We start from the raw sequence: 23,433 nt of genomic DNA on the forward strand, positions 1-23,433 counted from the left end.
GAAAGATTTATATTATCTTTGAATTCTATTTCTCCATGAACTTTTTGGAGTACCCACTTATGTTTTTATTCCTCAGAGAGGGAATCACTGGGGAGTACAACATCTAACCTTTTAAAAAAACTACTAAATTGTTTCATAAAATGTTTGCACTATTTCATACACCCATCAGCAGCATATGAGAGTTCCAGTTACTCCGCATCCTTTTCAGATCTTGGTGTGGTCAGTCCATTGGGTTTCTTATCTTCCAGTTGAGTTTTAAAAGTTCTCTAAATATTCTAGGCACAAGTCCTTTGTGTGGTACATACTTTGCAAATATTTTCTCTAGTCACTGGCTTCCTATTTCATTAGTATCTTTTGAAAGGAAAAAGGTTTTCATTTTCAAGAAGTAAAATTTATCCATTTTTGTCTTTTATAGCTTGTGTTTTTTATGCCATATTTTTTAAAATATTTGCCTAGCCCATAGTCACTAAGATTTTCTACTACCTTTTCCTCTAGAAGTTTGGTTGCTTTATCTCTTACATTTAAACCTATGATGGACTTCAAGTTAATTCTTCTACTGTGGTGTGACATAAGTGCTGAGGGGATCAGGGGGGGTTGTTTGTTTGTTTCTTCATGCACATGCCTGTATAATTGTTCCAGTACCATTTGTTGAAAAAGTTTTCCTCATCCTATTGAATTATTGGTGTCTTTGTGGAAAATCACTGCTCTCCATAGCTCTATATGTCTTCTAACTCTACTATGCTGTCCTGATTATTGGGGCTTTATAGTAAGTCTCAAAATTAGGTGCTGGATATGTTCCAACTTTGTTCTTTTTCAAAACTGTGTTTTTGAATCAGCAAGTCAAATTCTGCAAAACAAAAAGGCTTCTGAAATTTCCCTGGGATCATGTTGAATATATAGATTAATTTGAGGAGAACTGACATATTAATAATATTGAGTCTTTCAATTCATGAGCATTGTACATTTCTCCATTTGTTTAGGCCTTATTTAATTTTTCTCAGCAACATTTTGTAGTTTTAGTGTAGAGGTCTGTTATTAGTCCGTTTCTGTTGCTTATAATAATATTCCTGGAACTGGGTAATTTGTAAAGGAATAATATTTATTGCTTACAGTTTCAGAGGCTGGGAAGTCCACAGTCCAGGGAACACATCTGGTGAGGTGACTCTACAGCAATGCACAGTGTCACATGGTGAGAACGGCAGAGCAGAGAGAGATAAAGCTCCTCATGCGCTCTCCTTTTAAACCCTCAGAACCATGTCCACACCACCATTAAACCATCCACTTATTAATCCATTTACTAGGACATGGTCCTCACAATCTAATCACCTCTTCAAGGCCCCACCTTTAAATTACCATAATAAGATTTCCCATCCTCCTAACACTGTCACAGTGGGGATTAAGTTTCTAATACATAGACTTTGGGGAATATAATTCAATCCACTGCAAAGTCCTACACATTGTTTGTCAAATTTATCCCTAAGTATTTCATAAGTTTTGATGTTACTGCAAATGGTATTGTTTTTCAGTTTCAAGTTCTAATTGCTCATTGTTAGTACACAGAAACACAAATTTTTTTTTTATATTTGCCTTATATCCTGCAACCTTGCTAAACTCACTTATTAGTTTGGTAGCTTTTTTTGTTGTTGTTAGATTCCTTAGGATTATCTGCATAGACAATTATGTTGTCTTTGAATAAAAGGTTTTATCTTTCTTTTCCAGATTTTTTTTTCTCTTGCTTTACTGAACAGACAAGAACCTCCAGTACTATGTTGAATAGAAATGATGAAAGCAAACATCCTCACCTTGTTCATCATCTTAGGAGAAAGCTCTCAGTCTTTCACAATTAAGTAAGATGTTAGCTTTACATTTTTCATACATGCTCTATATCAGGATGAAGAAGTTCCCTTCTATTCCTAATTTGCTGAGAGTTTTTATCATGAATTGACATCGGGTATAGCCAAATACTTTTTCTGCGTCTATTAAGATAAACATACGGTTTTTCTCTTTTAGTCTGCTGATACAAATAACATTTGATTGATTTTTTTTAATGTTAAACCAACTCTGCATTCCAGGGATGAACCCCACTTGGTCATGACATGTTATCTTTTTTATATATCATTGGATTTGATTAGCTAAAAGCTTGTTAAGAACTTATGCATCTGTGTTCACAAAGGACGCTAGTCTGTAATTTTCATTTCTTATAATTTGTTTAGTTTCGGAATTAAGATAATGCTGTCCTTACAGCCTCTGCTACTTTCTGAAAGAGTTTGTATAGAATTGATACTTCTTCCTTAAATATTTGCTAGAACTCACCAGCAAAGGCAACTGGGCCCAGGGCTTTTGTTGGTTGGTTGGTTGGTTGATTTTTTTGTGGAAATGTTTTTAAATGCAAATTTAAGTTTTAAATAGAAATAGGGCTATTTAGTTTGCCTGTTTCTTCTTGAGTGAACTTTTATAGTATATCTTTCAAGAAATTTTTCCATTTCATCTAAAAGTTGTTAAATTTATTGGCACAGAGCTATGCAATAATATTCCCTTATCATCCTTTTAATATCTATAGAATATATAGTAATGTCATGTCTAACATTCCTAGGATTGGTTACTTGTGCCCTGTCTTTTTTCTCAATCATTCTGGCTAGAAATTTATCAATTGTCTTGTTCTCAAAAAACTAACTTTTGCTTTCATTGGTTTTTCTCTACTATTTTTCTTTTTTTTAACATCACTGAACTCTGCTCTTATATTTTATTATTTCCTTTCTTCTGCTTACATTGGCTCTAATTTGCTCTTGTTTTTCTAGTTTCTTATGGTTGAAGCCTAGGTCACTGATTTTAGAATTTTCTACTTTTCTAATACATGTACATGTAATGCTACAAATTTCCCTGTAGGCCCTGCTTTATTGGTAACCCATAAACTATAATGTTTTAATTTCCATTTGGTTCAAAATATTTTCTTATTTCACTTGTAATTTCTTCTTAGACTGATGGTTATTTAGAAGTATATTGTGTAGTTTCCGAGTATTTGGAGGGTTTCCAGACATCTTTCTGTTATTGTGGTCAGAAAACATACCTCACATGACTTAAATCCTTTTAAATTGATGGAGACTTATTGATGGCCCAAAATACAGTTTATCTCAGTAAATGTTCTGTGTGCACTTGAGAAAAATGTGCACTCTGCCATTACTATTGGTGGAATGTTCTATAAATGTCAATTAGATCATGCTGATTAACAATGTCATTCAACTATTCTATATCCTTACTGATTTTCTGTGTCTTATTCTATCAATTATTAAGAGAAAGTTGTTGAAATCTCCAACTATAATCATGAATTTGTCTATTTCTCCTTTTAGTTTAGGTTTAGGAACTCCAATCACATTTAGGATTGTCATGCTGTCTTAAGTAAATTATTCCTTTATTATTTTGAAATGAGTCTCTTTATTCCTGGTAATAGTCCTTGATCATAAATATACTTTGTCTTCTATGCATACAGCCACTCCAGTTTTCTTTTGATACATGTTTGCATGCTATATCCTTTTCCATCCTCTTATTTTTTACCTTTCTGTGTCTTTATATTTAATGTGGGTTTCTTGTGGTCAATGCAGAGTTGGATCTTACTTTTTTTATACAATTTGACAAAATCTTCCTTTTAATTGACAGAGTTTAGACCATTTACATCTAATGTGATTATTGACATGGTTGGATTTAAATATATTATCATGCTATTTGTTTTCTTTTTCAAAACTATTCTTTTCCCTTCCTAATTTTTACCTTCTTTTGGATTAAGTATTTTTAATGATTCTATTTTATCTCCTTTATTGGCTTACTACCTACCCCTCTTTGTTTTGTTTCCTTGCTGCTTTCAATAGGGTTTATAATATACATCTTTACATTATCACAGTCTATCTTCAAGTTCTATTATACCATTTCGTATACAGTATAATAACCTTACGACACTATACTTCCCTTTATCCCTCCTAGCAAAGCTTTGCACTACTACTGTCATATATTTTACTTCTACAATACCCCATAAAACATTGTTACTATTTTTGCTTTAAACAGTTAATTGTCTTTTAAACACACTTTTAAAAACAAAACATCTTTTGTATTTATATTCCTATTTGCCTTTTCTGGCACCCTTCGTTCCTCTGTGTAGATCCAGGTTCCATTTGGTATCATTTTCCTGCTGCCTGAAGGAGAGTTCCTTTGACATTTCCTGCCGTGGTAGTCAGCTGGTGATGAATTCTTTCAGTTTTTGTGTGTCTGAAAAAGTCTTTATTTTATTTCTTTTTTTTTTCCAAGATATTTGAGATTTTTTTTCCTTTCAGTGCTTTAAAGGTGCTATTCCATTATCTTCTTACTTGCATTATTTCCAACAAGGAGTCTGCTCATTCTCACCTTTGTTCTTCCATACATAATGTCTTTCATCTCAGGCTACTTCTAAGGTGTTAAGCAATTTGATTATGTGCTTTGGTGTAGTTTTCTTCACTTTCTTCTAATTGGGGCTTGTTGAGCCTGTGAGATTATAGTTTGCACAAAATTTGAATACTTTCAGCCATTATTTTTTTAAGGTATATTTCTATTCCTCCCCACCCTCATTTTGTGACTACAGTTACAAATATGACAGGCTACTTGCAGTTGTCCCACCACTCACTGATGTTGTTCATTTTTTTTAGTTCTTTTTTTCCCTGTTTCATCTTAGATAATTGTTATGTATTCAAGTTTACTGTTTTTTTTTTCCTTTTTGTCTTTTTTTCGTAACCGGTAATGGGATCGCAACCCTCGGTGTCACGTCCATACCGCGACCGGCAATGGGATCGCAACCCTCGGTGTCGCGCCCGCACCGCCCTCAACCAGTGAGCGGACCAGTCTCTATATGGGATCTGAACCCTCGGAGGGAGCGCCGCCTCGCTCCCAAGCGCCGCACTCAACTGAGTGCGCCACCGGGCCGGCCCAACTACTAACTTTTTTATTGGCAACATTTAATTTGCTGTTAAGCCACCCAGTGTATTTTGTTTTTTTGTCTTAAATTGATTTAGGTTTATTTTATGTTATTCCGTGTCTCTCTTTGTCATACTCATGTGTTTTCCTCTACTTACTTGGACATATGGAGTATATATATGATAGCTGTTTTAATGTCATTGTATTAGTCAGCTTGGGCTGTTGTAACAAAATACCACAGACTGGGTGGCTTAAACAACAGATATTTATTTCTCCCAGTTCTGGAGATGAGGAAGTCCAAGATCAAGGTGCCAACCAACTTGGTTCTTGGTGAGGACCCTCTTCCTGGCTTGCACACAGCTGCCTTCTTGTGTATCCTCACATGACAGAGAGAGAGCAATCTCTCTCCCTCTTCCTCTTCTTATAAAGGCACTAATCCCATCACAAGGGCCCCATTCTCATGATGTCATCTAACACCAATTACCAAATTATCAAATGCGCCATCTCCAAATACCATCACATTGGGGATAGAGCTTCAACATATGACTTAGGGGCAATGGAGGGAGACACAATTCAGTCCATAGCAGTCTTTGTGTAGTAATTCTATCATCTGTGTCATTTCTGGGCCTTTTTCTATATACTGTTTTACTCCTCATTATGGGTCATATTTTCCTGCATTTTTGAATGGCTGGTAATTTTTTAATGAATGCTAGACAATGTGAATTTTACTCTGTTGAGGCTAGAGTTTTTTATAATCTTTGAAATATTTTTAAGATTGAGCTTGATGCAATAAAGTTACTTGGATACAACTTGATCTTTCCATGGCTCACTCTTAATCTTTGTTAAATAAGACCAGAATAGCCTTTAGTCTAGAGATAATTTGGCCTCACAACTGAAGCAATGGTCTTCTGAGAACTGCAGTTGATACCCTGCATATTAAGAGTTCTTTCCACTGTGGGGGGTGGAAAAAGAAACTAATGAGTTTCAGGAATGATTTCACCAGATTCTTGCCTGCGTCTTTACCCAGGCTCATGCAATTTCCTTGCATGAATTCACTGAGAACTCTGCAGATCCCCAGAGCTGTTTGTCTGCGTAGTTCCCTCCTATCCACGACATTATTCTGTGAATTCTAGTGGCCTTAGCCTCTCCAAACTCTGAACACTGTCTTCTCAACTTTGGGTGATTGATGGGCTCTGTCACGTATCTGAAAATATAATGCACGTCCCTGTGCTACAGCCAGGAACTCTCTCCAGGCAGTAAACTGGAGCCACCTCATTTGTTTGCCTTCTCTGAAGGATCACTGTCTAGTGATACTTCTCTAATGCCTGAAAACTGTTGTGTCATGTATATTGCCTAGTTACTTTTAGTTTTTTTTATTTAAAAGAGTAATTCCAGTCCCTTTTATTCTACCATCACTAAAAGAATCTCTGTATCACTAAAAAGTCTCTATATCTTCTTAATCTGTTCTCTCAAATATCAAGTTTAGAGAGTCAGTTGAGTACAGCACGGTGGTTATGAAATGGGCTCTGGCGTCAGACAACCCGGGTTCAAATAGCAACTTTGTCACCGTATCTGCGTGATGTAAGTTATCTACCTCTGGGTACAGCTTCTCTATAAAACAAGAATATTAGAAGTCTATACCTAGCTTGGGGATATTGTGAGGGTTAACGGAGAAAACACACATAGAGCATTTCACATTGCTCCTAGTAACAGTAATTACTCAATGGTTTGTTAATAATTTATAATCATAATCTCCTTATATGCCAAATTAACGAAAACAGCAACCTAGTGTCTGTCTGGCTGACCTAGTATCCCTACAGCTACTAACCAATGAAACCTGTGCCCACCACAGGCTCTATCTGAACCATCCACCCCAACTGAAGATGTGTGTCAAGTTCAATAACTGACAGGCATGTCTCCTTCAGCTAATGGTTTATGTTTGCTGCTCCCTAATTCTTTCTATACAGTTTTCTTCAAGTCAGGATCAAAATGTCACCATTTTATAGACACTCTGGCCTGCCTCCCTTAGAAGGGGCAAAATGTTCATTATTTTTATTCATTCTAAGTACTCCACATACATTGATTCGGTTTTATATTTAGCGTAACAATAAAAATCTGAAAGCATACTTAAAACCTAAATTGGAATTATCACAAGATAATAGCCCAGTAAGCAACTCTCAGCTTTTCTCTACTTAATGTTCTATTGACTTATGTTAAAGCTCTTGTCTGCTCTTTTTCCAACCTCTGGGGAAAAATATTCCATAAGTACACATGGTTAAATGAGCATTAAAAGTAAGTGAAGTTTTTTCATTACTAAAAAAGCTAATATTTGTTTTATGTATTTAGACAATGTTCTAGGTATACCATTGGCAGAACTATATTAATCTCATCTAAACGAAGTCATCTTTATTTTTCTAAATTGCAAATGTATAGAATGAGTCTTAATAAAGCCATAGGAAGTTTGTCTTCCTATGCATGCATATTCCGTATAGTGATAAAATACAACATTGGGTGTTATAATTCATCACTAGTTATATCCTAAACACAAAGAAGCCTAGAGACATTATTTTCACAGCTTACAGAGCACTGTGACATACATTATCTCATTCATTCTTACAACAGTCCTGTGAGCTGGACACTCACAATAGGGGAGAATTAATATCATGGAAAATGAAAGAAGACAAAGACCAAGGTGTCCAACAGTAATCTTTCTCTACTCTCAAAACAGTTAATTCTAGACTATCTGAATCAATTTCATGTAACACCTTATGTTTGTGAATACTTATTTTTAATGGGTTATATGTTCTATTTTATTCAAACAGTAATAAAATGTCATTGTCTCATGAACATGAATTTAACAGCTCAACATTTTTCTCCACTATCTCATCCTTAACACGAAAGTTCTTTTTTCCCAACTTTTTATTTTAAAAAAGTTTCAAACGTTCAGAAGTTTTCAAAAATAGTGATATAAAGATGCCATCTGTCTGGATTCACCAATTGTCAACATTTTGCCATATTGCTTTAAACGCACACATAAACATATGTGTGTGTGTGTGTATAAAGCAAATATATGTAATTTAATGTAACATGTTTGTGTGTATAAAGCAAATATATGTAATATGTTTAATATATTATATTTGAATTATTGTATATATTTATGTTTATTATAAATTATATGTAAATAATATGATCATATATATGTTTTTATATCATTTATATGTATATATGTGGACCATTTGAAATTTCGTAGCAAGCATAATGACAATTGAGTCATAAATACTTCAATACAAATCTCCTCAGAACAAAGTCATTCTCTTACATCTGTACAATTATCACAGGAAATTTAACACTGGTACATTATTATCTAACATACAGTCCATTTCCAAATTTCTCCAGATGACTCAATAAATATCCTTTATAGCCGTTGTCCTGACCGAGAATGCATTCCCAGATCACATACTGCATTTAGATGTCACATCTCTTTAGTCTCCTTTAACCAAAAAGCAGTTCCCCCAGCCTTTCTTGTCTATAATGACTAGGATTTCTTAAGAGTACAAGCCCTCATTTTTGGATTTGTTTGATTGTTTCATCATAATTCAATTCGGGTTAAACCTTGTGGCAGGAATGCTGCCTCAGTGACAGGGAGAGAAGACATCAGAGGGTGTGTGACATCAACTGGTTCCTCTATTGGTGATGTTAAATTATTTACACTTGGTCACTTGTTTAAGATAGTCTCTATTGCAAAGGTGCCTTTTTACCTCTGTAATTAAGTAGTCCAGGGGGTAACACTTCGTGAATATTCTGTTCCCCAGCAATCTTTCATTCACTGATATTGGCATCCACTGATCATTCTTGCCTGAATCTCTTATTAATTACTATGGTTGCTGTAAAACAGTGATTTCCTCTTCCATCATCCTGCTACATTTATTAATTAGTACTCTTCAAAAGCATTTCATGACAGCAAGAACACCCAGGGCCACCTACATGAGAGGGGTAGAACAGGAATGAAGAAGCTTCCTGGATAGAGCTGAGCTCTTCAGAGGAGGGGCACACGCCCAAGTCCGAAGTCAGTGCTAGATACACGCAGTGCTGCACTTGCTGCTAGGAAGATATTTTCTCTATGGTCGATTTGGTTCAAAGGCATTCTTCCATTGTGTGAGTGGTGGATGTTCTTTGTTTCATGATAGTGATGGGATACTGGCAAAGGATCTAAAGGAACTACATTTTCAAGATTCATACAATAACCTCTAACTTCCTCCTTGAAGTAGAAGGAAGATCTCTGAAAACATCAGACTGAGAAAATTGGACTTGGCTGAAAAACCCAGGAGATCATTTCTAAAGTACGCTTGGCTCTGAAACTGTTTTTTTTACAGTATAGATCACACCCCCCAAAATTACATTCTTTCATCCCTTGTCTTACATAGCTCCAGTTCAAAAAAAGAAAAGGTATTTCTTTCTATCCCTTTCTACCTCTCTTACAGAGAGATAACCTGAGTCTTTATAACTATATGACTTTATAAATTTAGTCAGACTAAGTGTCTGGGGATGGATCACCTTAATGCCACAATAATGCGAAACCGAGTGCTTCCAAAGTCTAGCCCCTTCCATGGAGCTCCACCCTACCAAAATGTTGGCAAATAAAGTAAAAAAAAAAATTCAGTTTATTTCAACAGTTATAGTGCAATCTACAAATACTCTGCCAATGATGCCACCCGTGGATGTCATTTTTAAGTGCTCAAACTTATGCCTTCCAAAGTGCCATAGAGAAAGCCAAAATCAATGTATGCACATTACTAGCATACTACATATATCATAGAAATAAATTACTAAATGATCATCTTACTAATCACTGTAAAATCATAAAATCTTAATCTTAGAAAGAGTCATAGAGAGCTAGTCCAATCTCCTACCCAATGCCAGGTTCACAACTAAGAATGCCATCTCTGTTTAAATACCACTGGTGGAAGTTAGTCCATGACACCTGGCAGTTCATCCCACTAATCAACAGTAACCCAGAGAACAGCCTGGAGATTATGTGGCTAAGAATCAATGTGTTTTGCATGTAAATGTACCAGTATACCAGAAAAATACAGTGATAGAAAAATGCACATTTAATAGTATGTTTCCTTTAAATACTAAGTTTTTCCAAAACTTTGGAAGCAAAATTCTATTTATCAAAATTTGTTATACCAATATTAAGAAAGTTAACAGATAATGTATATGCAAATACATTCTCAGGCCAAAGAATGTGGGACTATCTCCCACTGTATCTCTTGCCCTGAAACATATCTATCTCAGTGCCATTAAGTCAAAACTCTACCGTCTGTGTCTTCTATCTAAGAGCCCCAAGAGTATTACTTCATTTCCTTCTCTCTACCACACTTGCTCTGCACATTTGGGCTCACGTGATTAAAAACCTATTCTCTTGATCTACTCACAGTCCAGAACACAGTGGCCATGGCAACTGATAAACATAAGGAAATATAGATATGCAGAAATTATGAGCAATTTTGAGCCTGGATGATTGGGACGAGAGTGTTGTAATAGATGGAAAAGGAAAAGAGACAACCTGGTTGGAAGAGACAGACCTTGGGTTTAGAGACCTGAAGTTTGAGATGATGGGAAAATGTTTAGCGTCTGGGTATGAATTCAAGAACAGACATCGATTTGAGTCATCAGCAGAGTTTGACACTAAAAATATGACAGATCAATTTCCTAAGGAAAGAGAAATGAGAAAAAAAGAGCAGTAGCAAAGTCACCAATTTATATTCCCCTCAAGTATTTTTGCCTCGTATATTGTCTTTATTTTCTAATTTTGCCCCAGAGAATACTCTGATCTTCCCGATTAGTTTTGTAGTATCAAGAATCAAGTCTCACATACCTTCTCTTAAGTTGCTTGGGTCACAGAAGATGCTCAAAAAAATCATTTGGGCTTGTTCTAATAATCATTCAAAAATATTATGAAATACCTCATATCAGTGGAATTTACCAATGCTTAACATGTTTCCTGAACAGTGAAGACGACCTCCTATGGGTATCCTGGAGTGTCATTTATAGCATCCCTTTGAGGTCAACACTAAAGTTTGTCTTTCTATTAAATTCGTGCATTCATTCAATGAAAACTATTAAAAATCCACCATGTGCAAGGCAGTGTGCTGAGATGTGTCTCTGGGGAGACACACATAGTCCTCTCTTCCCTAGATCTTACAGTATTTAAATCTTCTTGTGCAAAGTCAAAGGTCAATTTGTGCCTTGCATAATTTTAGGGCTCTCCAGTGTACTTGAGAATACAAATGCTTTTAATTTAATATTTTTCTTTCAACTTTGGCAAATAGTCTAAACTACTTAAACTAAACTAGCAATAATATGATTTGAGGATAATTGCTACTGTGTAGATAAAACAGCATGTTCTAAAAATTCTTTATCATCAACTTTATTCATACACCGAAGCTATTAGTAAAAAGCTCACTAAATCATTTATGTCATAAAAGCCATGAGCTCAAGTCATCCTGCCTTTCAAATAAATGCTTGCCACTTACTCCCTCTGTTTGGACTTACAAGTGCCATTTCCCATGCCTGGACCTTTCCTTTACCCCACCTCACCCCCAACACACACACCAAATTATCCAAATACTTCCTTCTCTTTCATAGTGGCACCTCCAACTCATCTAGTCTATAGTCCCCCTCCTCTGAATTCTGATTACATTTTTTATTTATATACATACATATATATGTATAGCCAGCCTCGACCAATTTAAAGTTTAGATTTAATTTTTCTTATATTATTAATAAATGTTTCATGTAAGTTTTTTTCCTCTGCTAGACTATATCAGTAAGCTCTCTGAGGGAAATCCCCATCTGTGTGTGTGTGTGTGTGTGTGTGTGTGTGTGTGTGTGTTTATTAGCACCATTCTATGCAATTTTATGCATATAGAAGGTAGACAATATTTGCAAGTGACTTAAATACCTCTTGATATTTATGGAATTTCATATAATACCTGATACACTTGGCCACTTGACAAATTCTTTTAGATTATAACACTGCATACTAGACCAACATAAATTCATTCAATCCCATAACCCAGCCCTTCAAGGAAGGTCTTATTTTGATGAAGGATGAAGAGGGAGGCAGGAGGTAAAGCTTTTATCATATTGATAAAACAGTTACTAATATTGTATTACTGTCCTTTACAATATAAGGCAATATCACTAACAAAGATTAGGGAAAAGATCAATGAGTTATGAGTTATTAATGCACAAATAAAAAAGAAATCTAATATCAAAGACATCAAAGCCAATAATATCTTGTCCTTCATTTATTGACCCATAATAATCAGACCTGGGCTTTTTCACCTAGTAGGGATGAAAAATTCACACACAGTGATAACTTCTCTCTGAGAAGTCAAAAACCCTTAAGGCAATAAAACCAACCCATTGAGGCTCATTAGGATCACGGTTTAACAAGCAGACCTGCCACCCAACCTCATCAAGATTCAAAGTTTCAAACAGGATAGGGAACATGGAGTTTAGAAAAGGAGTAATAAAAACTATCTGAAAAAAAATAGGCCAAAAGGAATAAAAAACAACGGATGCTGAATCAGTCTCCACTGAAGTGCAGGTGTGAAGGGGTGTTGGCAAGGCTGGCAGAGACAGGCCAAGAGCCTCAAAGCCAAGCCACAAGGAACTGTCCTGTGTTGGTAAAGGAGAGATGGAGTCACTGAAAGCAACCTTGACATCTCTAATTTCTATGATGAACGGAATCCCAAGTTCTCTAGAAGCTTGCACACAGACAGACACACACACCCCACACACACATGCACACAAACACACCACACACACATGTGCGTGCACACAGACAGCCACCGTACACATGCCTTGGGTTGAGGCCATACTCACCCATCACATTGAAATGAAACCAGGAGCTCCTTTTTACATCTTAGACTCCTATTAAAGGCATGTTTCATGTTGTAAACATTCTTACAAACAACTATTTTAAACTCAGAAGACACACATGGTAGGAAGAAAAGGAAGCTGGAGAGGGGAAAGATTTATGAACTGGGCTGTTTGAGGCTCCACTTGAAATCATCTAGCATCACTCTTCCCTTTTTCATGCAAAACAAAGCCTCAAAGTAGAGAGAATGGACAGGTTGAAGTGGAAACCATCATGTAGAAAAACAAAGGTGAATCTGCTGAATGCAGATGAATTTAGAAGGAATGTAAGTTTTGTTTCTTGGCCATCGAAAATAGTTTTGTGGATTTGTGCCAAAATTAGAAACAAAAGTGTGCTCTCTTCTCCCTGCACCCTACAGAGTTGCCTTTGAAGTCACAATTGCTCCACAGGGCACAGATGGAAACAGAACACAGGCTCTGTTAAAATTTTATTGTATATGGTTTGGTATGCAACAGTGTCCTTCAAGCATTTACAAGAAGTCACTTTCTGCGCCTTCTTAGATATGCTAAACTTTTCTTTTATGCTCAGGAATTTAAATCCATGCTTCCCTCTGGTTATACCTTCTGGTCCCAGAGACAGCCTCAGGGACTTGGCCCAGTTGCCTGGATCTGGTTCATATGCTGACTGGATGGACGAGCTCCAGCTCCCGGCTTGTAAGGACTAAGGCTGACTCTGCAGCCACCTGGCAAGCCTTGGCCAGCTTTGCAGCCTTCTGGTCTCGCCTGACCAGCTCCCTGGGAGGCCTCAGGCCTTCTTAGTGCACCGTTCTGACTTCCCAGGCCTACGGGATGAAGTGCACCTGTCTATTCTTCATGCCTGATACCCCACATAGAAAGGAAGAAAAATATCCCATTTGGAATAATAACAACTATGTTACTGATATATTTCAAAACCAAACCATCTTCCAAATCAAGGATTTCTTTGGTAAGCCTTGTCACAAATGTGAAGAAATATTTATACTGTTTTGTTTTCTACCAAGATACTGAGTTTAGAGTGTGGAACTGTCCTGAGCCAGCATCATGTAAGTAGGAGCTAAAAGATCAGAGAAAGAGAGAAACAAAAACATTCCATGCTTTCAAATGCATTAACTCACCCCCTGTGTGAACTCTAAAGAGAAAAAAAATCAAAATAGTAGTAGATTTTCAGCATAAGCAATTTAATTGTAGAATATTAGAATATGGCATCTTTTCTCTGGTAGGTAAGCTACAACTGAAAGGAATCTTTTTTTTTTTTTTTTTTTTGTCTTTTTTCCGTGTCCGGCAACGGATCGCAACCCTCAGTGTTGCCCCCGTACCAGACCGGGGACCGGCAACGGGATTGCAACCCTCGGTGTTGCTCCCGCGCCTCGCTCAGCCAGTGAGCGGGAACCGGTCTGTATGTGGGATCTGAACCCTCGGTTGGGAGCGCCGCCACGCTTCCCAAGCGGCGCACTATCCAGTGTGCCACTGGGCCGGCCCTGAAAGGAATCTTAAAGACTAACTAATCCAATTACTTAAAGAGGAGGAAACTGCTACCCAGAAGTTAATGGCTCAGACTAATAGAGTAGTGTCAAAGTGACACATAGCCAATTAGAAGAAATCTCTACTGGCCAGAGATGAGACAATTTGAGTATCAAAAAGAATGACCACAACTGATTCAAACACATCAAATCTATAAAATCTGTGGTTTATAATGAGTTGATAAGATGTTCCTCCCACTCCCTTCAATCCCCCACAAAAGGTAGAGAATAACAAACTGGCTCACCACCAGTAGAGATCAAAAACACTGTGACCAAATGGGCTTTATTAACAGACTAGATATGGCTAAAAAAAGAATCTTGGAACTTAAGGATATCAACCGAAACCTCTAAAACTGAAAAGCAAAGAACACAAAGACTGAAGAAAAAAAAAATAGAACAGGATATCTAAAGACTTTGGGACAACGGCAAAGTGTGTAACATACATGTATTGGAAATACCAGAAGGAGAATAGGAAGAGAAAGGAATGGAGAAATATTTGAAACAATAATGACTCAGATTTTCTCCAAATTAACATCAGATACCACTAAAAAAAGTTTTTAAAAAAGAAGTATAATTTATATGTTAAGAAAGGAGAGAAAATGGAATAATATGAAATGCTCAATTAAAACCACAAAAGGCAGGAAAAGAGTGGAAGACAAAAATAGGAACAAAAGAACAAGAGCAACAAATAGAAACAAAATGACAGACATAAGCAACAAAAGAAAAAATAAACAAATGGGATTATATCAAACTAAAAAGCTTCTGCACAGCAAAGGAAACAACCAAGAGAGTGAAATGACAACCTACAGAGTGAGAGAAAATTTTTGCTAACTATGCATCAGACAAGGGATTAATATCCATAATACACAAGGAACTCAAGCAATTATATAGTAAAAAAAAAAACAAATAACCTAATTTAAAAATGGACAAAGGAACTGGACAGACATTTTTCAAAGGAAGACATACAAATGGCCACTAGGTACATGAAAAAATGCTCAACATCACTAGTCAACAGGGAAATGCAAACTAAAACCACATTGAGATGTCACCTCATCCCAGTTAGACTGGCTATAATCAAAAGGCGCAGAATAACAAATGCTGGTGAAGATGCAGAGAGAAGGGAACGCTCCTACACTGTTGGTGGGACTGTAAATTAGTACAACCACTATCGAAAACAGTATGGAGGTTTCTCAAACAACTACAGATAGATCCTCCACATGATCCAGCAATCCCACTTCTGGGTATATACCCAAAGGAATGGAAATCATCATGTCAAAGGGATACCTGCACTACCATGTTCACCACAGCTCTGTTCACAATAGCTAAGATATGGAAGCAACCTAAATGTCCATTTATGGATGACTGGATAAGGAAACTGTGGTATGTATACACCATGGAATACTACTTTGCCATAAAAAGAATGAAATTCTCCCATTTGCAACAACATGGATGAGCCTGGAGAAACTTATATTGAGTGAAATAAGCAAAGCACAGAGGGATAAATACCGTATGTACTCTCTCATACATGGGAGCTAAGAGATAAAGAAGAAAAGAAAGAAAGACCACAGTGGTACATTGGGCTTGCAGAGGGAGAGAACATACCTAGGGATACAAAGTGGTGTGGGGAAAGGGGGATGGGGAGGGAGGTCAGGGATAATTGAGGGGATAATTGGGTGGGGGACATAGGGTATAATCACAACTTGTGGTAATGGACATGCTGCCAATATGGATCTGGCCATCACATCTTAGGCATGAGTGGTGACAATCTGCTTTGTATCCCATGAATATTCATAACCAATAAAAACAAAACATTTAAAAAAAAAACAAATATGACAGACATGAATCCAACTATATCAATAACCACTTTCAACATCAATGATCTAAATGTACCACTTATAAGGCAGAGATTGTCAGTGTTGATCAAAATACAAGACCCAACAACCCATTGTCTACAAGAAACCCACTTTAAATATAAAGACACAGATAGATTAAAAGTAAGTGGATAGAGAAAAAGATACCATGCTAACACTAATTAGAAGAAAGCAGTAGTTTATTAATTTCAAACAGAGCAGATTTCAAAGCAAGGAAAGTTATTAGGGATAAAGAGAGGCATAACATAAAGATAAAGGGGCCAGTTCTCCAAGAAGACAAAACAATCCTTTACATGCATGCATCTAACAACAGAACATCAAACTACATGAAACAAAAACTGATAAAATTCAAGTAGAGATAGATGAATCCTCTCTTAGAGTTAGAGACTTCAACACCCCTCTATCAGTAATGGACAGATCCAGCAGGCAGAAAATTAGTAAGGACACAATTGAATTCAACGTCACAATCAATCAACTGGATATAATTGACCTTTAGACTACTTTATCCAACAAGAGGAGAATACACATTCTTCTCAAACTCACATGGAACACTCACCAAAACAGACCACATTAAACACACTTCAACAAATCTAAAAGAACAGAAAAGCAGTCCTGAGAAGGAAATTTACAGCACTGAATGCATATATTAAAAAAAAAAAGAAAGATCTAAAATCAATAATCCTATTTTCCACTTTAGGAAACTAGTGAAAGAAGAGCCAATTAAATCCAAAGTAAGCAAAAGAAAAAAAAAATAATAAAAATTAGAGCAGAAATCAATAAAATTGAAAGCGGAAATCAACAAAACCAAAAAGTGGTTCTTTGAAAAGATCGATAAAATCAAAAATCCTCTAGCCAGGCAACCCAAGAAAAAGAGAGAGAGGATACAAATTATTAATATCAGAAATGGAAGAGGGGCCATCACTACAGATGCATTAAAGGATAATAAAGGAATGCTGTGAACTACTCTATGCCCACAAATTTGTTAACCTGAATGATATGGACCAACTCCTTGAAAGACAAAATCTGCCAAAATTCATAAAAGAAGAAACAATCTGAACAGGCCTATATCTATTAAAGAAATGGAATCAATCATTAGTAACCTTTCAAAACAGAAAACTCAATGCCTACAGGAGTTCACTGGTGAACTCTCCCAAACATTTAAGGAAGAAATTATACCAATTCTCTGCAATCTCTCTCGGAGGATTAAAGCAGAGGGAATACTTCCTAACTCCTTCTATGAGGCCAGCATTGCCCTGACACCAAAACCAGACAGAAATAATGGCTGTGTGTCCTCCACAATTAGGTCTCGGTGGTCTTGTACTTTGTTCGCTGTGAGGATTTTTTCTGTAAAAATAAATAAGCAGAAGCAATAAAAATAAGCAGAAGCAATAAAACCAAAAGACAACTCAGCCAAAGAAAAGCAAAACACAGCACAAAACTAATAAAGGCAGTATTAGAGAGAGACAAATGCTGTAATACATTTGGAACCGCTAGTGTATATGACAGCTCATGACATGTAACACTGACCTGAAGACTGAAGCAGAAGGACCACCTTTTTTCTCCCCACTGAACTAGTCATTTCTCCCAACCACTAAGCTTGAGAGAGGAATAAGGCAAAGAAAAACAGAAGAAAAGGATGCTCATTTGGTGAGAAGCTGGATCCCTGTTCCCGTAGGTACCCATCCTTAGAATGAACTTGGTAAAGTTTCCTGATGCTGTATTTTTGGAAAGGCCAATGGTGACTTTGTTCCTGCTTTTTCTAGAGGGCAGATGCAGCTTTCTTTTTTAATTTTTTTAGCATGTATGCATATATGTATGCATGTACTTATATTGAGATATAATCCTAACACCATAAAATTTACCTTTTAAAAGTGCATAACTCAGTAGGTTTTAATACATTTTTAAAGTCGTGCAACCATGACTACCATATAATTCCAGAACTTTTCACCACCCTAGAAAGAAACCTTGTACCCATTAGCAGCAGCACCCTCACCCTATTTTCCCTTTCCCCAGGAGCCTCTGGCAACCACTAATCTACTTTCTGTCTGTAATAAAATTGCCTGTCTTGCACATTTCACATAAATGGAATAACAGAATATACGGACTTTAGTGTGTGGTTTCTTTCATTTAGCTTAGTGTTTTGAGGCTAATCATGTTACAGTATGTATCAGTACTTTATTCCTTTTTTACAGGTGAATAATATTCCATTGTATAGACATACTGCATTTTGTTTATCCATTCATCAATTAGTAGACATTTGGATTGTTTCCAGTTTTTAGCTATTATGCATAATGGTGCTATGAACATTCACATACGAGTTTTTGTATGGGCATATGTTTTCAATTCTCTTGGAGAAGAATTGCTGGGTCACATGGTAATTCTATGTTTATCTATTTGAGTAATGGCTAGACTTGTTTTCCAAAGCAGTTGCACCATTTCACATTCCCACTGGCAATGTATGAGGGTTCCAATTTTTCCACATTCTTGTCAACACTTGTTATTGTCCATTTTTCTCACTATATCCATTCTAGTGGGTGTGAAGTGGTATCTCAATGTGGTTTTGATTTGCATGTCCCTAAAGATTAACGATGCTGGGCTTCCTGCATGTGTTTATTTACCATTTGTATATTTTCTTTGGAGAAATGTTTATTCAAATCTTTTGCCTATTCTTAATTGGGCAATTTGTCTTTTATTTTATTTTATTTTATTTTTTTGTGCTTTTTGAGAACGGCCACACTGTGCTCAGCCAGTGAGCGCTGTGAGCACACCGGCCATCCCTATATAGGATCCGAACCCGCGGCGGGAGCACTGCTGTGCTCCCAGTGCTGCACTCTCCCGAGTGCGTCACAGGCTCGGCCCAGCAATTTGTCTTTTAATTATTGAGTTGTAACAGTTCTTCATATATTCTGGATATGAATCCTTTATGAGATATATGAATTGCAAATATTTTCTTGCATTCTATGGGTAGTCTTTCCACTTTTTTGAGAGTTCCCTTTGAAGAATAGCTGTCTTTAAATTTTAATGAAGTCTTATTTTTTGTTGTTGCTTGTGCTTTTGGTATCATATGTAACACTGCTGCCTAATCCAAGGTCACAAAGATTTATGCCTGTTTTCTTCTAAGAGTTTTACACCTTTAGCTCTTATATTTAAGTCTTTGATCCATTTTGAGTTAATTTTTATATGGTGTGAGGTAAGAGTCCAACTACATTCTTTTGCCATCTTTCTTTTTGTGACACTTTCAGTCTGAGTCAGTGAAGCAGCAGCCCTCACACTATTTACCTCAGTACAAGTCATGGCTTCAAGGTGAGCAAAACAGGTACTATGTTTAACAAAATGAAATGACTGGTTAAATCATGGAAGGGATAAAGTACGGTATCTTAGGAGGCTAGGCTCAGTGGAGGGCTTCTTACTATAGGTGAGCTGTAACCTGTTATAAATTCTCTTGTCCCAATCAATGGGGGACAGGATGCAGGGTGGTGGTGAGGAACACGACTCTATCTTATTTCTACTACTTATAAGCTGTGTGGCTTTGGATCAAGTAATTCTTTTTTCTGTGCACTAGACCCTCCTCATCTTAAAATAAGGAGAGAAAAAATAGAGCATCTTCATAGAGTTATAAGGATGATATGTGTTAATATAGGCAAAGCACCCAGAACAGTGCATGGCACATTGTAATCATCCGGTACATGTCAGTCATTATCATCAGTAAAAATCCCACCATATTAATCCCAAGGGTATTGTTTCCAAAGAAATACATGTCTCAAAATAATAGCAGAGGAGAGCTTGGATGGGTGATGTGACCGTCATGGCAACATCTCTGATTCTCCCAGATGATGTCCTCAAATCCCAGAGCCTTAGAGCTCCCCAACTGGGGACCACTTGATGCTGACAGTCAACTTTGTCCTGTGTACAAGTCACCCTCCATTTAGTCGTCCACCGATCTGCATATTAACTTAAGGCAAGTTCTAAACAGATGCCAAATTTTCCATGCCACAAAAAATAAGACTTAAATTTAATCAAGTAATGTTCTACCCTCCTAGATTCAAAGGAGCTTTATAAGGGATAAATATTCTTAATCTATGGTGTTTTTGTTTCAGGTCATTTAACAACAGCATTAGAAATACTTCATAATAGTAGAGTCAGAGGGCAAGATTAATTCTCTCAGTCTCATTTTTTTCCAGAATTTCCTGCACATGATGCATAAGTTTTAGGAGACACCCTTCAATCTATGTAAACCCACATCACAAACAACTTTAAGTCTCTCTTTCAAGGGCTATCTTTTCTACTATTGATCCTTAATTATCCAGTTTGTACAAATTTCCATGCACAGGTGATTTCCTATCAGTTAGAAAGCTTCTGGAACATTTTCCTTCCTACCCTCACAACTATCCCATCAATTAGTGTGTGCTTAATAATTGCAAATTACTTTTAATATTATCATATGCAAAATAAAATTAGATGAGGAAACCTTCTGGGATCAAATCATGTACTGGGGGATTACTGAGTTCTGACACTGCTTTAACAAACGTCAGGATTTGTTCACCCAGAAGAACACTGTTCTCTTTCACCTGGAACGTACGCTACTCTTATTCTACAGTGCTGCTATGGCTTAAAATAGTTTTCAGAATTCTTCTTAAGAATTCCTTTCAGATCCTGTTTGTTATCTTTGTATACACACATCACACACACTTCAATATTTTATACCTTTTCGAAAAAACAAAAATGGGATTTTTCAGCTTGATCATTCACCCGGTCCACCCTCAATTGAGGGCAACACTGGGCCTGGTTCCAGCACACTCATTCATTCCTCTTTGGACACCTCTTGTGAGTCATTTTAGCTCAAATAGACCTTTGTCTGTCACAGGCCCTATTTTATCCCAGAGCCCAAGCTGAGAGCAAAACAGTCTGAACTCCACCGTAAGGACATTCCTCACTAAAGCACACACATTTCCTCTTCCGAACTGAATTCGCTAAGAATATACTTGGGTCTCTCTAAGCTAAGAAAATTGTAAAACCACTGGGCGAGGTGAGGCCCCAGAGTCTCTGCCAGCAGGACAGCCCGTCCTCCCTCAAATGTTTTCTCTGGTGCTTGCCCACCCTTATCCTCCCAAGGGGCTGTTTTAAGATTTAATTTCTCCAGTCTCAGTCAACCCACATCCTAGTTATAGCCTCAGTGGAGATTTTTTCTTTTTTAAAGCAAAAAATGCTGGCAATGATTCTTGGCATAATAACATTTAACAAAAATGAAGCATTGAGGAGTTACTTCTCAGGCCAGGTGAGGCTACCTACATTCAGCCTCCTACAGCTGCAGGAAATGAGCCAAAGAAACTAAACCACAAACAGCTTTTCCACTAAAGAAGAAAGGAGCTTTTCCAAGTGGCATACCAAAAATACCCATTGAGCTATGCCCCTGGCCTGAGACATCATGTCACAGCCCTTCCACAGCTGAGGAGAGTTAGTGATGCGTCTACACAATGAGGGCTTCTGTGCAGGGAGGGTGGTCAACTTGCCTGTGACTGTCCTGGTTTCAGCACTGAAAGTCCTGTTTTCAGTGGCAACCCAACCACCGTTGGTTCTCTGCAACTAGCCTGCTCTGCCACTGGCACCTTACCTCCAAACTGGCCAGGACAAGAGAAGAGGCCAGCCTGTCCCTGAGGCAGAACTTTCTGGGACTTAAAGAGCTCTGACTGGTTCGATTAAACACAGCCCCATTTCTTATTCAACTTCTTCAGTGGTTCAGCCTGGGAGTCCACAGCCTTCTAGAAGCCACGCGATCACATTCTGGGTTGGGTGGTAAACTTGCCTTCTAGTCCAGTGGAAGAGACTCCAACCCTAAGTTTCCAAAAGCTTGTCCTCAGACTATCTACATTAGAATCACTAGGGAGACAGATAAAATCCAAGTTCCTGAGCCCACCCCCCCACCTGCTGGGTCAGACTCTCTTCAGTAACAGAGTTCAGAAATCTCCAATTAAAAAAAAAAAAAAGCCCCCAATACATTTGGTGAATACTGAAATCTGAAAACTGCTGTCCTGGCTACTTTTTATCCCAAGCCCTCAGCCTAACCCTCAACACAAAGCCAGGGCTCAACAAGGATTCCAATATCAGGAATCCTCAGCAAAGGTCGGCGACAGGTGAACTTATCTCTTGGGCTCCCCTTTTGTTCTGCATCCCTGCTCTTCTCCAGCCTTCTGAGTCCCTTCTCTCCTCCCTCAAGAGCCCCTTACTTTTGCTGGCTACCATATCCTGAAGGGCCTCTGCGTTCCAAAATCACCTCCAATTTCTCCTCCCCCATCTATCAAATCTTTCACTCAGCACATTGCAGTCTGCTGTTAGGAAAGCAAACTGGATAAACTAATTCACACCCAGGGCAAAATAACTGATATAATTCCTTACTTTTCTTAGGAAGGAGAAGCAGCGTATTACCCCAATGAGTCATGGACTGGTGGAATTAATGAACATGTAGGGAAAATATTTTTGGAGTTAACAGGTTCTTCCTTAAATCAGTGCTTTCTGCTGACTTCCCTGATGGGCACAAAATTTTCTTAATTTGGCAAGGAAAAATCCCAGTAAGGTAGCCATTACAAAACTCCTCATAATATATGATTATAGGGAAGTAATTAAGGCATGGTCCTTGGTCTTAGCAAATATGGATCTTAAGTCCTGGATCCACCTCTTACTGGACATGTGATTCTGCACAATATATTTAATCTCTTACTTATAAAAATGGAGATAGTTATAGCACTTACCTCAAAGCATTGTTAGAATTCAAACAAACAATTTTTTCAAAGTATCTGACATCTGGTACTTAAGAAATAGTTATTATTATTAGCATTATAAGAGTATGTATATAACAAATATTCATCCACAACTTTGCTGTATTCAGTTACACAAAACTATTCTGTGTACTCAGTCTTCATATTTAATCATTCATATAGCCTCGGTGTTCATCTATAACTCTGAAAAACTGGGGAAAACACTGACGAAATCTAGTTTTACCCTGGACAGGTAGAAATTTGTAGAATCAGTCCAGTTTACTCCTGTTCAGTGTCCAAGAACAGTATGGCTACTGCTGTTAATTTCTCCCTGGGGTATTCAGCCTTTAAAACCCATTCAAGGTCACGGTAACTGAGGCTACTATCTCCTTGGCCACTTCCTATAGGTGACCATCTAAGCAAAAG

At 37.3% G+C, this 23,433-nt stretch overlaps 2 protein-coding genes across 2 annotated transcripts in view; both read right to left on the bottom strand.

Annotated features, from left to right (window-relative positions):
* Nucleotides 1–23,433, bottom strand: part of LOC103589514 (LIM zinc-binding domain-containing Nebulette-like) — a 186,485-nt gene that overhangs the window by 132,226 nt on the left and 30,826 nt on the right. The window lies entirely within an intron of this gene.
* On the bottom strand, nt 8,972–22,547 carry LOC103589515 (chromosome unknown open reading frame, human C10orf113). The gene is given in 4 exon segments (XM_008571522.1): nt 8,972–9,214; nt 13,370–13,620; nt 13,980–13,993; nt 22,480–22,547. Coding segments are annotated over 4 exon segments (576 nt in total).

This window comes from Galeopterus variegatus, unplaced genomic scaffold (assembly GCF_000696425.1).
Source record: "Galeopterus variegatus unplaced genomic scaffold, G_variegatus-3.0.2 Scaffold696, whole genome shotgun sequence".
Classification (NCBI taxonomy): Eukaryota; Metazoa; Chordata; class Mammalia; order Dermoptera; family Cynocephalidae; genus Galeopterus; species Galeopterus variegatus.